Consider the following 17,702-nt stretch of genomic DNA (forward strand, 5'->3'; position numbering starts at 1 on the left):
CCTCTATCCAAGGTGTATAGCTCATCAGGACTGAGTTCCACCTTGCTAAGGTTGAAGATACCGGATCCAATCAAGTTTTTATTCTTTTTTCTTTGGATCCGCCACCCCCCTCTGGTACCTCGCTTGGATCCGCACCCCTTTTTCCCTTGTTGTGTTGCCGGGGAAAATCCCATTCATGACTGGGTCCTGGGCGTGGCTGGTTATAATTAAAGGGTGAACTATTTTGATGGTCATACTCCTCATCGTATGAACGAGACTGATCATCATGTCGAGGTTGTTGCCTCAAAGGAGAAAACCTATTATGTGTGTTCACGTTATATGGTTTAGCATATGTTTGTTGAGGGTAAGGTCTAAATGGAGGGGGAGAGAAATGTCTTTGATAATTCTCATTGTGAGACCACTGTCCCCTAGGGGAATCCACTGGATGAGGAGGGTACCAGTTATTCTTAACAGGGCCTCTTCCATGTGGTGTTTGTGGTGGATGGTTACCCTTCCAATTCGGATTTTTTGGATTTTTTCCTTTTTTATGGGGGGGACCCTTGTTTTTTGACTTCTTTTGTGTTTTGGGTGGAAGAGAAGTTTGAACAAAGGTAGCCCCAGGAGCATTAGAAATCGCATGGTCCGTCTGATTGCCATCATTAGGATCACTATTCAGTAGATTCCTTTGCCATTGAAAGACAGTACGGTTATCATAATCGGACATGTCTCTCATAAACTTTTTTTGTTTCTTAGTTTTTTGTTCCCTTTCCTCTTTCTCTAAATACTTTTGAAGATTTTCAGAGAGAGTTTTGTACTCAGCTGTGGTGTTAAAAGGGGTAACCTTTTCTTTTAACTCTTTAATCTCCTTATCTAGGGAGGTTAATTTGGTACGTTTAATATCAACAAGATGCCGCAATAACTGTAAACCAGCATTATTGAAATAATCGAACCAAGCCTCTAAGGCTGTATCGTCTGATTGGGGGGATACCTCCCATCTCAGGCTTCTCGGAACCATTGATTTAGAGATATAATATTCTAAAAACGCAATGTCCCATTCAGAATGTAATTCTGACACCATAAGATTTTTAAGTCTTAAAAACAAACCGCCAACCTCAGTATCGGATTTGGTCGAGATAAAAACTCCATCAGTAATTACAGTTCTATTAGCTCTGTATTCAAAGACATCCATTGCTGGCATGTTCAAATCAAGAGCGATAAAAAACTATATGTAAGTGACACAAAGAAAAAACTATGTGTACATAAGTGAATTAACACATATGTGAAAGAAAGCAGCAATAACAGAGGTCAAAAATGTGTACAAACCGAATAAAATAGAGATTATTGCGCTAACTTAAAAAATGTAAGCAGCTGACATCAATCACTGAACTAAGGAGAGTGATAAATCAATACAAATACAAAAATATGTGCAGCGCTAGAAGAAAAAAATTCCCAACAAAATAAATTGTCCAATCGCAGGAAGCATTCCACAAGTAACATAAACAATGGATGGTGAGAAAAAGTCCAATATATAATGGTGCAAATCATATATAAGTGCAGCAAATCCCGTCACCAGTGAAGGTAGAAATATATTGCGCTCACCAGATGGATGGGACCCCAAAACACCTTATAGTGTAGGAGTCAAACAGGCTTAAGAATGATGGAGTGTCCCCACAGATTTTTCACCGATTCCAACGGCAACCATGCAAATCTCCGGTAGATGAAATAATTCAGAGATTCCCCTTCCACATGGTGGGTGGTAAAACCGAAAAAAATGGAGGGACATATAGCGTAATATTGCTAAAATCAATTTAATATCAATAAAGCTGATACACTTACAGACATCCGTGAAAGACAGGCATATAAGATGTAAAACAGCTGGGCTGACCAAGTCCTCTTTACATGTTTCGGCATAAATGCCTTTTTCAAAAGATAAAGTCAGCAGGTAGCCAGTGTTCATATATATATATAGAGGTAGAATTAATTGGGTACACCTGTAGGAAGTAGGCAGTGGACTGCATGGAAACCGGAAGTAAAACCGGCGTGCGTTCCAAGCCTCACTATGGTATAGCGCCAAAAATTAAGCCTATTAAATCATAAGGGGAAAATAAGTATTTAACAGGAAGTGATGAAATGCCTGGAGGGGATGGCATTAGCCATCGTACACCCCAAGCCTCTTTCTGGATTGTAAGACAGGATATGCTGACATCACATCCGGGACTGGGCGGAAGTGATGTCAGCGTCAAAACATCGAGGGGGGACGGCATTTAACCATCATCAACCCCAAGCCTCCATCTGAAATGTAAAACCGGATATGCCGACATCACATCCGGGATTGGGCGGAAGTGATGTCAGCAAGGCAAGGCGGACCGCTTTACCGGAAGTTAGGGCATATCAATGCACCAGGTCAACAAACCAGAAATGGAGACAACTCAGATTGGCCGATTCAGCAAATAGTGAATAACGCCAATAAGAGAACAAAAAAAGAGGAAAATAAAAATAAAATGATGACGTTATAGTTAAACAGCGCCAACAAAAGAGTAGAAAAGGAGGGGAAAAATCGGTTTAGTTATCTAAAACCATAGTATATCATCATAGTGGGCTCATTTAAAAAATGAGAAACCAATATTTGGAAAAAACAAAAATGTCAATTGTCCACAGTTGAAGGGACATAATAACAAATTTTGTCTATATACAGTCCATAGTCTATCTCCATATTAGGTGACCCTTAATACAGGATATTTGCTACCGGGAGGAATTACTTTTGGTTTAATCATCAATACTTTTTACAACAAAGGGGTGTGGCCATGGGGGCGAAGTTCGCCCCTAGTTTGGCCAACCTCTTTATGGCCAAATGGGAGGAGGATGTCGTCTTTCCTTATGACGCACCCGAGCTGGTTCTCTGGGTGCGTTATATAGACGACATCCTCCTCCTGTGGAAGGGGGACACCTCATCTCTCGAGACATTCATGTCATTCTTGAATGATAATACGAGAGGTATCCATTTATCTTTTGAATATAGTTCTACTAATATTCATTTCTTAGACCTCAATATTTCCATAGTGGACAATCAGTTTGTCACCAGTACTTTTTTCAAGGACACAGACCGTAACTCGTACCTGCCTGTTGACAGCTGTCATCACAAGGCTTGGTTGGGTGGAATACCTAAGAGTCAATTCATCAGACTTAGGAGGAATTGTACTCATGAACATGAATTCCTCCAACAAGCCCAGCTGCTAAAGGATAGGTTCTTAGTTAAGGGTTATAATTCTGATGTTCTTGAGTCCACTATAATGGAAGTAACCCAGATTGATAGAGCACAATTACTTTCTGGGTCTAAAAATAAAAATAAAACAAAAAACCAGTCTGACTTTGCTAAATGGTCCTTTTTTACCAATTTTTCTATTCAGCATAATTCCATCAAGAGAATTATTTCTAAACATTGGGATGTACTTAGAAATGATCCCATTTTGGGTACCGTCTTACCTGTACGACCCTCGGTCACTTTCAGAGGTGCCCCTGCATTAAGAGGACAATTAGCTCCCAATGTACCGGATGAACCAATTAAACCAAAAAAATTTTTTGCTGATCTTATTGGTTTTTATCCCTGCCGGAAGTGCAGAGTGTGCGAATATAATTGTGATAAAAGAAGGAAATTCACATCTTTTCAATCTTCTGTCACAGGGAGTCTTTACCATATCAAGTTTTTCGCCACTTGCATAACTACTCATATTGTTTATTTGTTAACGTGCCCCTGTAAAAAGCAGTACGTGGGACGCACTATTAGGTCCTTTAATGTGCGTGTTAATGAACATATTACGAGCATTCTCACAGGCAAGGATAAGCATACTGTAGGTAAACATTACCTTCTTTATCACCATAAAGATCCCACTGGCACTTTATTTCAGGTCATAGACCAGTATGTACCTCCCTGGAGGGGTGGCTCAAAAATTCGTGGTGTCTCTAGGAGAGAGACATACTGGATCTATACTTTGAAGTCCTACCATCCTTTTGGGTTGAATATAGAGTGGGATATAAACGCCTTTATAAACACAGCTTAGCGTATTAAATATCCCACTCCCACCTGCCTTTCTGGCTATCATTAGCCTTTTACGTTCCCTTTATCCTTATTCGTTCTTTTATGTGATTTTATCATTTTTATTCACGATATTTTCTTAAAATATTTTTATTACATTTGTCTTTTGGCTGTATAGATCATGTAGTTATTTAATAAAAATATTATTTTTTGTTATAGATATCCTGTATTAAGGGTCACCTAATATGGAGATAGACTATGGACTGTATATAGACAAAATTTGTTATTATGTCCCTTCAACTGTGGACAATTGACATTTTTGTTTTTTCCAAATATTGGTTTCTCATTTTTTAAATGAGCCCACTATGATGATATACTATGGTTTTAGATAACTAAACTGATTTTTTCCCCTCCTTTTCTACTCTTTTGTTGGCGCTGTTTAACTATAACGTCATCATTTTATTTTTATTTTCCTCTTTTTTTGTTCTCTTATTGGCGTTATTCACTATTTGCTGAATCGGCCAATCTGAGTTGTCTCCATTTCTGGTTTGTTGACCTGGTGCATTGATATGCCCTAACTTCCGGTAAAGCGGTCCGCCTTGCCTTGCTGACATCACTTCCGCCCAATCCCGGATGTGATGTCGGCATATCCGGTTTTTCATTTCAGATGGAGGCTTGGGGTTGATGATGGTTAAATGCCGTCCCCCCTCGATGTTTTGACGCTGACATCACTTCCGCCCAGTCTCGGATGTGATGTCAGCATATCCTGTCTTACAATCCAGAAAGAGGCTTGGGGTGTACGATGGCTAATGCCATCCCCTCCAGGCATTTCATCACTTCCTGTTAAATACTTATTTTCCCCTTATGATTTAATAGGCTTAATTTTTGGCGCTATACCATAGTGAGGCTTGGAACGCACGCCGGTTTTACTTCCGGTTTCCATGCAGTCCACTGCCTACTTCCTACAGGTGTACCCAATTAATTCTACCTCTATATATATATGAACACTGGCTACCTGCTGACTTTATCTTTTGAAAAAGGCATTTATGCCGAAACATGTAAAGAGGACTTGGTCAGCCCAGCTGTTTTACATCTTATATGCCTGTCTTTCACGGATGTCTGTAAGTGTGTAAGCTTTATTGATATTAAATTGATTTTAGCAATATTACGCTATATGTCCCTCCGTTTTTTTCGGTTTTACCACCCACCATGTGGAAGGGGAATCTCTGAATTATTTCATCTACCGGAGATTTGCATGGTTGCCGTTGGAATCGGTGAAAAATCTGTGGGGACACTCCATCATTCTTAAGCCTGTTTGACTCCTACACTATAAGGTGTTTTGGGGTCCCATCCATCTGGTGAGCGCAATATATTTCTACCTTCACTGGTGACAGGATTTGCTGCACTTATATATGATTTGCACCATTATATATTGGACTTTTTCTCACCATCCATTGTTTATGTTACTTGTGGAATGCTTCCTGCGATTGGACAATTTATTTTGTTGGGAATTTTTTTCTTCTAGCGCTGCACATATTTTTGTATTTGTATTGATTTATCACTCTCCTTAGTTCAGTGATTGATGTCAGCTGCTTACATTTTTTAAGTTAGCGCAATAATCTCTATTTTATTCCAATAGTGGTCACATGACAGGTTACAAGTCAGAATGGATATGCGAATAGGATTGTGAATAGAGGTGAAACTGCAAATAAACAGATAAAGGCATACAATCAGTGTACAAACATAAACAATATATGCACTGAGTATATAACTGACAGTTCATAGGCATACCAGCGATGCTTCAAAGGGGGGTTCAGGAATCTTCCCACAGCAACCTCAGATGCTGTCTGCTCCTTCCTGAGGTAAATCTAAAATGGAGATTCTCTCAGAGAGGGGTGGAACTAATATTCAGCAATAGAGAGCAAGAGATACCATAAAGTGCTGTCCAACAATTGTATTGTCACAGTGGCATCTTGTGGACAATATTGGTATTACAACTTCAATAGCATTAATTATTTTCTTATGCTGGAGGCATGACACTCCCCGTCTGGTATCATCAGATACCACTATTTATTCCTCAGATGATAACAACAAAACTAGTTCAGGAACTGGTCTGAGGAACAACTTGTCTCCTAGATTCTCTGGATCTTGACTTCCACTTTACATGGGAGTGATGATGTGACACAATCAGATAAGCGATGTGGTGGTGACCAGGAACTATTAGAGGATTTCTCTCATCTGAATCTAGGTTGGCTTGTCTTAGACGACCACCTACCCTAAGTAGTCCATTTTGATAAAGGAATGGGTCAAGTTTTCTCAAGGCACTGTCTCTAGGGATAGGTTTTTCGTTCAAGATACAGTCTATCTCCTTAGCACAGGCTTCATGCTGTACAGTGTGGATGATAAGATCCTGAGACTGCTGTAGCTCTAATACTGAACTGATCCTTTGACAGTGGTGCCATCCCTTGCGGTCACAGCTGTTTGAGTCACCTTTAAAGGAGCGAGTTATATGGATAAGACAAGAAATAGCTCGAACAAGTGTCTTCCATTTTGAGAATCTGGTAAATCTGTCAGATTTAAGCTGGCAGTCTGAAGTTGTAGTATGAAATGTTGAGATCTCAGGACGGATGTCAGTATCTGAGTCTGGATTTATTAGTTCAATAGTGTCACTTTTAGGAAAAGTCTGTTCTGCATCGTACAAGAATGCAGGTCCAGTAAACCATGTTGTGTCTTTCAGGTTACATGCAGCAACAGCTCTTGTAGCATGGTCTGCAGGGTTGTAGTCAGTAGGTACATAGTGCCATTGTGTTGGAATGGTGGATCTCCTAATCCTCAACACTCTGTTGTTGACATAAACTATTCTATCTCTGGAATAAAGCCTTAAGTTACAAAAGGACTGGTTATTGCAGGATTAAAGGTTTAGCTGTATGTTGAGCTGCACACGCCTGGGGCATACGTGTAGTGAGAACAGAACAGGACTACTTACCTACTGTTTTGCAATGTTCAAGCCTGCACCCGGAGATAGACTTTCACGTACCTGAGCCTCTGTGAAATTCCTCTGTTGACATTTTCCTCTGCCCAGGGAACGGATACCCTGTGAGCCTCCTGAGATGTTATTTTTGTCATTACATCACCAGTCTTCAGAGGAAAAACTACACCCCTTTTGTCAACTTTTGCCACATTCGTTGTTGCCTGAGAAATGTTTGCCTAACCCATTTTACTTGCAGATACAAGAAGTACAAGAATGGGGTTATGGTGTTATTTCCTATGCATGCATGCTTTTCCCTTTCTCTTATATCTTACAGGAAGACACAACATCGAGTCAAAAATGTGTCGAGGTCGACACACGTTTTACCATGGGGGTATGCAGCGTCCCACTCAGGACACGTGGGAACTGCAAATGTATTACTTCCCTGTCATTGCTGTATTGCATGTCATTTTGCATTACTACACCTGTTGTATCCCTGTTCATAGGCTGGTCAAGTGTGCTTAATACTTCCCAACACTAGATGGGGATAGCACCACTCTGGGATATATATCCCAGCTCAGGCCGTATCTGTGGTAAGTTGTTCAGTTCAGGAAGTCTGTGTGCAGAGTAAGCACAATGTGAAGGAGTGAAGTTCAGTAGAAAGAAGGGAAAAATTGAAAGTACTCAAACCAAAGGGTAATAGCCACCAACCCGGCATCAAAGACCCTTGAGAATACAGGTGAAGGATTTCTTAGCCACCGGCAACCTCACCGAATGTCACTGGATTCAAAAGGGACCAGAAACCGAGTCACTTACCAGTAAGCATTATACTGAACCACAGCCTGAGTCCAGGATTACTAAAGCCTATTAACAGTGGATCAGCAGAATTCCTCTATTTACCCAGAAACTGTATTCTATCTAGATGTTTATACTGCAACCAAAACCAGTCACAGTAAAAGTTGTGAGTTGTATCCTACCATTGTCTACCTCATTCTTCAACATTGCTACTACAACTGGTTGTACCACCATTAACGGTACTGGCGTCACAACTAATACCATCAAGGGACCTAGCCGCCACAAGCACCCTAAACAACACTGTCATCAAGGGCACCTCAACCACCATCTTGGCTAGTGTTTCCTTATCCCAGAGCGTGCCCCGGAGGATTTCATGCTGTCTTCCTTTTTACTGTGCAACCGGCCCAGGGAGGCTTTCTGCTAACGTGAGTAAACCGATGAGCTGTATTATTGCTGTCTCTCATCGGCCCACCGTGCACCTCATGTGTTGCCCCTGCGGTTCTGGCACGTTACACATAGTGCTCTGTCAGTGGGTGCTCTGTCTGCTGTCTCTGTTCTGGATGTGGGCAGTCGCCTCCTTACTCGTGAGTGGGGACTCAGGAGTGGGACCCTCGTCGGGACTCGGAAGGCCTGGCTGTAATGCACAGCGCTGCACAGTCACTGGCAGCTGTCATGGTGTACACAGTAACTTCAACACGCTTGCTGGGAGTGGAAGCAGGCGGAGCTCCCTGAAAAATGGAAGTTTGTTCACGAGGGTAACGTCCCTGCCTCACATTTCCATTTAGTTTTCATTTGTTAACGAAAACGGATTTGATTTAGTTTTCGTCACAGTAAAAATGCTGCTGACGTCAACTTTGACAAAAGCGTTTTCAGTGACGAAATTACCACTGCTAAAATGTACTTGAGATTTAGTTGACTAAATATGACTAAAACTAAAACAATTGCAGAAGACTAAAATGGGACTAAAACTAAAATGCCATTTTGGCAGGGCCAGATTAATGTAAGGGCTATTGGAGCTGCAGCTCCAGGCCCCTACCATAATATAGGCCTTGGCTGGCCAGATTTACTGTCACCGCTATTTTCTGTCACTTTTAAACACAGAAGCCTGGCTTCTGTGCTACAAGTGACAGCGCGCTGCTCCCTCAAAACCTCCCTACATAGCACTTAGGGCGGACACAGAGAGACAGCTGCCTGGGCATGGATGTTTTATGAGCATTAAAAAGGGCTTTCTGGCTGAGAAACAGCCTGGTGCTCGAATGCCAATGCCCCCTGCTGGATGATCTCACTGCCGCTGCCCAGTGAAGGAAAGGCAGAGCCACAAATAGACAGTGTGGGAGGCTGAGACTGACTGCTTCCGAGGCAGGGTGAGGGGGGTCTGTTTGTGCAAAGGTGAGGGCAGTGGGAAAGTAGGGCTGAAAGCTGAAGCAGCAAAATGCAGAGCTTAGCTGTTGAGGGAGGGCTAGGAAGTGGCTGCAGACTGCAGAGATGTGTTAGAGAAGGGTACAGAATAAGCTTTAGATGTGGGGGCAGAAGTGCTCTCTTTGCATAGCAAACATCTGAACCCTGTACTCTGTGCCTAACACCCTCCTGTGTATTACGCTGTCCTAACCCAGCAGCGCTCTGTGTATTACACTCTCCTAACCCAGCGCTCTGTGTATTACACTCTCCTAACCCAGCGCTCTGTGTATTATGCTCTCCTAACCCACTGTATGTATGACAATACAGTGGAGCAAACAGCTAAATTGAGATGGGGCTTAAAGGAGTATTGTGAAAAGAGTATAGTTAAAACCTGAGCCTACTTCCACTATACTAAGGACACACCTGCCACAATATATGCTTTAAAGCGGAGCTCCACCCAGAAGAGGATGCTCCGCTTGTCTGCCTCCCTCCTCTGCTGCCAAATTTGGCACCTTTTGAGGGGGAACGGATACGTGGCTTTAACAGGTACCCACTCCCACTTCCTAGTGACTTATTCATGGCAAAGTCACCCAGAAGTTTGGCCCCCCTCCTCCTTCCCCCATTGCCAGGCCATCCACAAAACATAGTGTGCTTAGCAGTAGGGAACCGACTTTGAAGCCGCAAGGCTTCACTGCCAGTTTCCCTTACAACAAATGGCGGCGGCAGCATCTGAGAGCCGATTGAAAAATCAGCTGGGGTGAACACACCATGGACTCCCTGGACAGGTAAGTATCCTAAGATTAAAAGACAGCAGCTACAGTATTTATAGCTGCTGACCTTATTTTTTATGAAGGAGCCTGTAGCTCTGCTTTAACCACTTAGCGTCCGCCCGCTGAAGTTTTACTGCAGCAGGCAGCGCTCCTGGGCAAAGTGACGTAATACTACGATGCTCGCTCAGGAGGCTGTAGGGGGCGAGCGCGCGCCGCCGGCTGATGTAAACACAGCCGTCTGTCATTCTCCCTGAAGTAATTACAGAGGCTATGTGATCCTGCTGTATAGGATCGCATGTTTCTGTGATTACTTCACAAGCCACACCACCTGACAGTTAGAATCATGCCCCTAGGGACACATTTAACCCCTTGATCACCCATACAGCCAAACCCTTCCCTGCCAGTGTCATTTTTACAGTAACAGTGCATATTTATTACAGTAATGTCACGGGTACCCCCAAAAGTGTCAAAAATGTCAGTTAGGGGTCTAATCTGTCCGCCACAATGTCGCAGTCCCGCAAAAAAAAACGCAGATCGCCGCCATTGCTAGTAAAAAAAATAAAATAAAAATGACATAAATCTTTCCTGCTATTAGTAAACGCAATAACTTTTTTGCGCAAACCAATCAAAATACGCTTACTGCGATTTTTTTTTACCAAAAATATGTAGCAGAAAACAAATTGGCCTAAAATGTTAAAAAAATTAGATTTTTACAATTTTTTTTGAGAATTTCATATAAAAAAAATGTGAAAAATATTGCTATTTTTTCAAAATTGTCTCTCTTTTTTTGTTAATAGCGCAAAAAATAAAAATCGCACAGGTGATCAAATACCCCCAAAAGAAAGCTCTGTTTGTGGGAAAAAAAGGACATCAACTTCGTATATGATTTGATGTAAAATATTTGGTATTATCAATAAACATGCATTACTCTTTTTTTTATATTTATTTATTTTTAGTGTTTAATGCTATTATAAAGGCACATTTAAATCCCCAGACCCAGTGTTGGTAGATACCTACCAACCTGGTTACACTACTATTTTCCAATATATCCCAGGGGACGATTAATTCAGTCTGTTATGTTGCATTTAGCTGTAATTGGCCTTGTCTGTACAATCTGATTAGATTGACCAATCACAGCTAGGAACACATTGTGTACAACTGTTATGTGAGCTGCTGTGATTCGTCAAGGTGGTCACATGGTACTGGCAGCGAGACAGTACTCAGATTGGTCATCGGCTGTGGCCCGTGGACACAGCCGATGACCAATGACCACCACTTCCCAGCCATCATTTTGCTATAGGCCAGGCGGGAAGTGGCTAATATACTTAGAGTGCAGTGGTTAGTAGGAAGTCGTTTATAGCCCTGCATACAGAATGCAGTATTTAGAAGTACTGTATGAAATGTAAAAACAGTGGGGGGAATTTATTAAAACTGGAGTAGACAGAATCTGGAACAGTTTTGCATGGCAACCAATCATTTTCTATATTCAACTTGTTCAGTTAAAGCTAAACTTCATCTTTTGTTAGACTTTACATAGTTTGGGCCAGCTTGGCTCAAACAAACTATGTCCCTGTCTTGTACCTAGAACATAGAGGTCTATTGTAGCGGCGCTCAGCCATTCACAGAAAGCTGTGTATTCTATCAGTGAATACAAAGCTTCCTCTAAATGGCTAAGTCAAAGGTTGTGACATCATCAGCCCGCCTCTCTGACTCAGCTAATCAGAGCAAGCTTTGTATTCATTGATAGAATACACAGCTTTCTGTGAATGGCTGAATTCCGCTGTGATAGATTCTACTGTGTTCTGGGTATGAGGCTGGAAGTTTCGGCTCAAACCCAAAACACAGTGCGGCATGCTGCATGTAGTTGCAACTAAATACAGTTTCTACTGCACATGCAGTGGCCTCACATGTTAGTGAGAGACAGTGATTGGGCCGAGCTGGCCCAAATGAACTATGTAAAGTTTAACAAAAGATGGAATTCAGCTTTAAGCTTTGAAAATAAAAGATATAAGCTGGCTGACTGCCATGATAGCGGCTTCAGACTTTGCACTCTCCAATTTTGATACATCTCCTGCACTGTCTATAATACAGGGGTCAAGAGTGCATAATTCACAGGCCACTTTTACAAAGTACAACGAATCTTCCCAGTACAAGTTAAGCCCATATCCCAAACAGTACATATCTCTGCTAACATCGCTAAATCCCCCCCCCCCCGAGCAAAAACATGCACAGAACCCTCCCTCAGCAAAAAACCCTTATTACAGACCCCGCTTCCAATGCAGACTGACCCCCCCCCCCAGCACAGACCCCTGAATACAGCACAGACACCTCACTACAGATGGACCCCCCCCCCCCCAGCATGGATCCTTAAGCACAGACATCCCATTACAGAGCCATCAGTACAGACCCAACCTCCCCCCAGCACAGCCCCCTCAGTACAATATGACCCCTCAAAACAGACCCTTCAGTGCAGATGGAACCCCCCAACATAGACCCATCAGTACAGACACCCCCGGTCACTCCAGTACAGATCACTCAGTACAAACACACCTCCCCTCAGTACATACAGACCCCCCCCCCAACATTCCTTACTTCCCCCCACAGTACAGATTCTTCAATACAGACCAGGGGTGAGCTCGGGCATTTAGGGAGAAGAGCTTGCTTTGAAGCTGTCAAACCTCTACCAAAGATAAGAGCATACATTCACTTTGAATGTTTAAAGTCACGCCTAATAAGATATCCCTTTAGGGCTCTTTCACACGGTCCGCCTCCGTAGGCGGATCCGTGCTGCTCAGCGGGGATCGATCCGCGATCCCTGTTGAGCAGGCGGATGACAGCTCAGTATCCGCTTGCAGTGCGGAGAGGGAGGTGTCACAGTCCCCGCTGCTCTCTATGGGGAATCGGATGAGAGCGGTCCGCCTGTCCGCTCTCATCCGATCCCATCCGATACGATCCCCAGGACGGATGGAAAATAGGGCTCTTTCACACGGGCGGTCCGATCAGATCCGCCTGTCAGTTTTTTAGGCGGATCTGATCGAATGCCCCATTCAGCCCTATGGAGCAGCGGATGTCAGCGGTGACATGTCCGTTGACATCCGCTGCCATCCGCATCCGATCCTGTCCGTGAAATCCGGACGGATGGAAACCCTATTTTCCATCCGTCCTGGGGATCGGATCGGATGGGATCGGATGAGAGCGGACAGGCGGTCCGCTCTCATCCGATTCCCCATAGAGAGCAGCGGGGGCTGTGACACCTCCCTCTCCGCACTGCAAGCGGAGATGGAGCTGTCATCCGCCGGCTCAACAGGGATCGCGGATCGATCCCCGCTGAGCAGCACGGATCCGCCTACAGAGGCGGACCGTGTGAAAGAGCCCTAAGAATCTGTTGGTTATATTTTGAGGTAGATATATGGGGGTGCGCAAATTAAATACATTTTGCATTGGAAAAAATCACAGGACATAGTATTTCTTTCTAATCTTGTACTACCTGTATTTAGTTCCAATTAAAACCAAGAAAACAAAAATGCTACCAAAATAAAGCTCTGTCTGTCCTTAAAAAACTATATATAATACGTTAATTTAGACGCTATAAGTATAATGTGCGAACCTGAGACATCAGCAAAAAAACTAAAACCTTCTGGGGCTTTGAGGGTTTAGACCCCTTTCACACATAGCAGTGTAAAACTATCAGCGCAAAAGTGATAAATATAAATACAATCGAGCAATAAAATAATTGCAGTGCAACAAAATCTTACAGTGTCCGGCTGCTAACACAAAACAGTGTTATTCACTCCACAAACAAAACTAAAACCATATACAGTGCTGCGCCATAAAAAGTATATATAACATAAGATTAAAGATAAATAATGTATACAAGTGTTTTTAGTGTCCCAAAAAATATATTGTATACAGGTGCTTTCAGTGTCCACAAGTAGTGATATGTTAATAACAGTGACTCATAAAAAAGAATCTTCTGTGATCCCCACAAAAGCAATCCGTGATGTGCTCCACTTCACCACCACCAGAAATCAAAACCCTCTCACCTTACACACTGACCCAAGAATCAACCCAGGTCAGATACAGCTTTACCCCACCGGGGTCACAGGATGGTGTAGAGGATCTTCAATAGGACACCCATAGAGATTCCCAAAATAAGTTCCAATCTCATCAGAAGCAGATGACAGGCATAAGAGGGAAAAAGTAAAGCAGATCTAATGCTCTCCGTATGGGTGAATCAACAGGGAGTTTATTAAAATAAGGTACTCACAAACAAACACTTGGTTGTGAGTACACACACAGCTGAGAGGGTGCAGCGTCCAGCAGGATAGGCTCTGCCCCCTATACGCGTTACGTCGTTACCGATTGGGCACTGACTTTCACAGTAGAGGTGTTCTACTACTGTGGAAGTCAGTGCCCAATCAGCAACAACGTAACGCATATAAGGGGCAGAGCCTATCCTCCTGGAAGCTGCATCCTCTCAGCTTTGTGGAGCTGTTATTTTATATGCACTTATCCAAGTGTTTGTTTGTGAGTACCTTATTTTAATAAACTCCCTGTTGATTCACCCATACGGAGAGCATTAGATCTGCTTTGCTTTTTCCCTCTTAGGTCTGTCATCTGCTTCTGATGAGATTGGAACTTATTTTGGAAATCTCTATGGGTGTCCTATTAAAGATCCTATACACCATGGGTGTCCAACCTTTTGGCTTCTCTGGGCCACATTGAGTGTAGAGAAATTTTCTCGAGCCGCATATAAAACATATACTATATAGTTAAGGTATATAAGTAATAAAATGCCGCCGCGCCCTTCCCGTGCCCCCGCACCCCCTGCACTAATTTAACACAACTAGAGGATGATCAAATGAAATGGAATCAGTATACAGAGGTTTACTTCTTCTGAGAGATATTAAAGGAACACTTTAACCACCATGACCACTTCAGTGATTTTGAAGAAGTGATCATGGTGGTAGGAGTCAGAAACACTGCACATGCTCGCCTCCCCCCCCCCCCCCTCTGAGGCAGCCTCTTCCTACCGTTAGTTGGAAGGCCCCTGACCCGATTTCCTTCCTCCCCAGCTAAAAAAAAAAATTGTCAGGAGGCAGTGGGCCGCATTGCCTGGGGCACCGGGCCGCAGGTTGGACATGCCTGCTCTACACCATCCTGTGACCCCGGTGGAGTAAAGCTGTATCTGACCTGGGTTGATTCTTGGGTCAGTGTGTAAGGTGAGAGGCTTTTGATTTCTGGTGGTGGTGAAGTGGAGCACATAACGGATTGCTTTTGTGGGGATCACAGAAGATTTTTTTTTTGAGTCACTGTTATTAAGATATCACTACTTGTGGACACTGGAAGCACCTGTATACAATATTTTTTTTTGGACACTAAAAACACTTGTATTTTTTATCTTTAATCTTATGTTATATATACTTTTTCTGGCGCAATCCCTTTCACACATGATTTTGACGTGATTTTGACTGGACTTGAAACAATGTCTGTGTAATCTTCAGGTCTATGGACCTCAAAACGCATCAAAGTCTGACCAAAGTAGTACAGGGATTACTTTGAAGTCACTGCAACTTGAAGTCTGAAGGGTACTCATTGGAAATCATGGAGTACGACTTGTCATGTGACTTTGCAGACCCAAGGCGCAGGACAAGTCACACAAGTGTGAAAAGGGCCTTAGGGAGAAAGTGGTTTACTAAATCGATCAATGTGTATAACACTTTGAATGTTTTTTTTTTTTTAATTTCAGGAAAATCTCTGTATGTGAAAAGGCTTTACCAAAATCTAGTGTCAAAGTTTCCAGGTAAAAGACCACTTCTCAAAATAATCCGGCTGACTAAACCAGAAGTGGATGAAAATCAAGTTTTAGAAGCCTTGCTTCCTTATCTGAAGAGCGAAATGAAGAAGTGCCCTATTTTATTCCACATTGACATTACATCCTCTGTAAGTCATGGCTAATCTGTAGCCATCCTTCTTTAAAGTGAGAGTGCAGCCAATGCAGTTTTTATGCCTATAAAAATTTGAATAATATTTTATCTGTGTGTAGCACTACCCCCATAGGGGCCGCTGTTAACCAACTCTCCTATCCCTGCACAGCAAGGCAACTCGCATTTTTCCACCTGCAGCCAGACACAAGAAGTCAGTCCTGTAACTTGTTTTTGTTAGTTGTATTAGGGGATAACAACTTGGATAGGGTAAAGGGATTTATGGGCTGCCCAGCAGATGATGAACACAGCAAAACCTGGAGATAATCTTTCTCTCTTTGTACAAAAGTCCTGAACTGCTTCATTCTGTACAAACTCACAATCCTTTGTAGGTAATAGCAAAAGTCCATTATAGATTAAGTACCGTAGGCCTTTCTGCACAGTAGCACAAACTTGAGGTAACTGTCTACTGTGCTTCCTGTGCTCATTCACCCAGAGTGATGTCTGTATAATGCAGGAGGTGTGTTACTGGCCAGATCACCAGTTTAAAACAGGGGGGGGGGGGGGGAGCCAAACAAAAGACAACTGATGCAGACACCACATTTGATCGGTAAGCTGCAAACTTTTACATTTTTGGTTTTGGGTTTATTACAGATTTAACATAGATTGTCTTCGTTTTAACCAGTTCCTGTCTTGCCTATAGACAAATGATGGCCAGGCAGGACTTTCCTCATTCCAGGTGGACGTCTTATGATGTCCACCCGGAATGTGCCTCTCACACGGCCATTCGATCTGTCACTGGCTGTCAGCATCTGGTACCATGTGATCGCTGTGACCAATCACAGCAGATCACATGCCAATTGTAAACAATGGATGGCTTCCTTTCATGTCATACAATTGTGTTGCTGGCTGTGATTGGCCACAGTGATCAAATGATACAGACAAGGACAATCACAGCCCATCTGTAACATATGATTAACTGTGGCCAATCACAGATAATCACAACAAGACACACTGAATGAACCAGTTTCAATGGTAAAAATGGTTGCTTAAACCAATGGAATTTACTGGTAAAAGCAATCATAATGTGTAAAAAAAAAAAAAAAAAGAGCCTCAGAGTGTTAGTGTTACTATGGTAACACTGCATTGCTCTGGTCACAGTGTGTTAAAATATATATATATATATATATATTTTATTTCTTTTTTTTTTATTTCTTTTTTTTATTTCATACTGTCACCAGTCAGTGTCCCTGATCACTGCCAGACCCGTCATATGATAATGCTGTACTGCACGTGACAGTGTGTAAAAAAAATGTATAACATTGAACTAAGTAGTGTGCATATCAGCTGCTAAATGGAGATGACCATCACTACTGTAAATTACAGAGACCTAGGTTGCACCAAACTTTTTTACAAACTGACAGCTGAGATAAAATGAGCTTTTAAAGTGGTTTTTAAGCCACTACTATAAAATAATCTAATCCACTTTGTAATATAACACTAAGTGCTCCTGTGCCTGTCTTATAGAAAAAAATATGCAGATCTGTACCTATATGAGAGCATCTCCCAGCGATCAGCTGATCCCTCGGCTCTCTTCTCTGCCCTCTGGGGAGGAGGGAAAGAGAGGAGAGAGAGCCGAGCGATCGCTGGGAGCCGCTCTGATATAGGTACAGATAGGCATATTTTTTCTATAGTAGTGTTACTTTAAAGGCACTCATATAAATCACGCAAGTAAATATAGTAAAACAAGCTTTATTGAATAAATATCAACAAGTATTGAAAAATTAAAACATGCAAACAGTACATTCCAAGATACACATTGTGCAAGTGGTTGT

At 42.5% G+C, this 17,702-nt stretch overlaps 1 protein-coding gene across 1 annotated transcript in view; it reads left to right on the forward strand.

Annotated features, from left to right (window-relative positions):
- The window catches only part of LOC309552694 (E3 ubiquitin-protein ligase RNF213-like), a gene marked incomplete at its 5' end in the record, with an annotated part of 1,269,694 nt that overhangs the window by 567,089 nt on the left and 684,903 nt on the right, over positions 1-17,702 (forward strand). The window contains one exon of the mRNA XM_082253620.1: positions 15,693-15,886. Coding sequence (XP_082109746.1) covers positions 15,693-15,886 — 194 coding nt within the window. The remainder of the gene's footprint in view (positions 1-15,692; positions 15,887-17,702) is intronic.

The sequence above is a fragment of the Pelophylax lessonae genome, assembly GCF_965119305.1.
Source record: "Pelophylax lessonae genome assembly, chromosome: 4".
NCBI classification, from domain to species: Eukaryota; Metazoa; Chordata; class Amphibia; order Anura; family Ranidae; genus Pelophylax; species Pelophylax lessonae.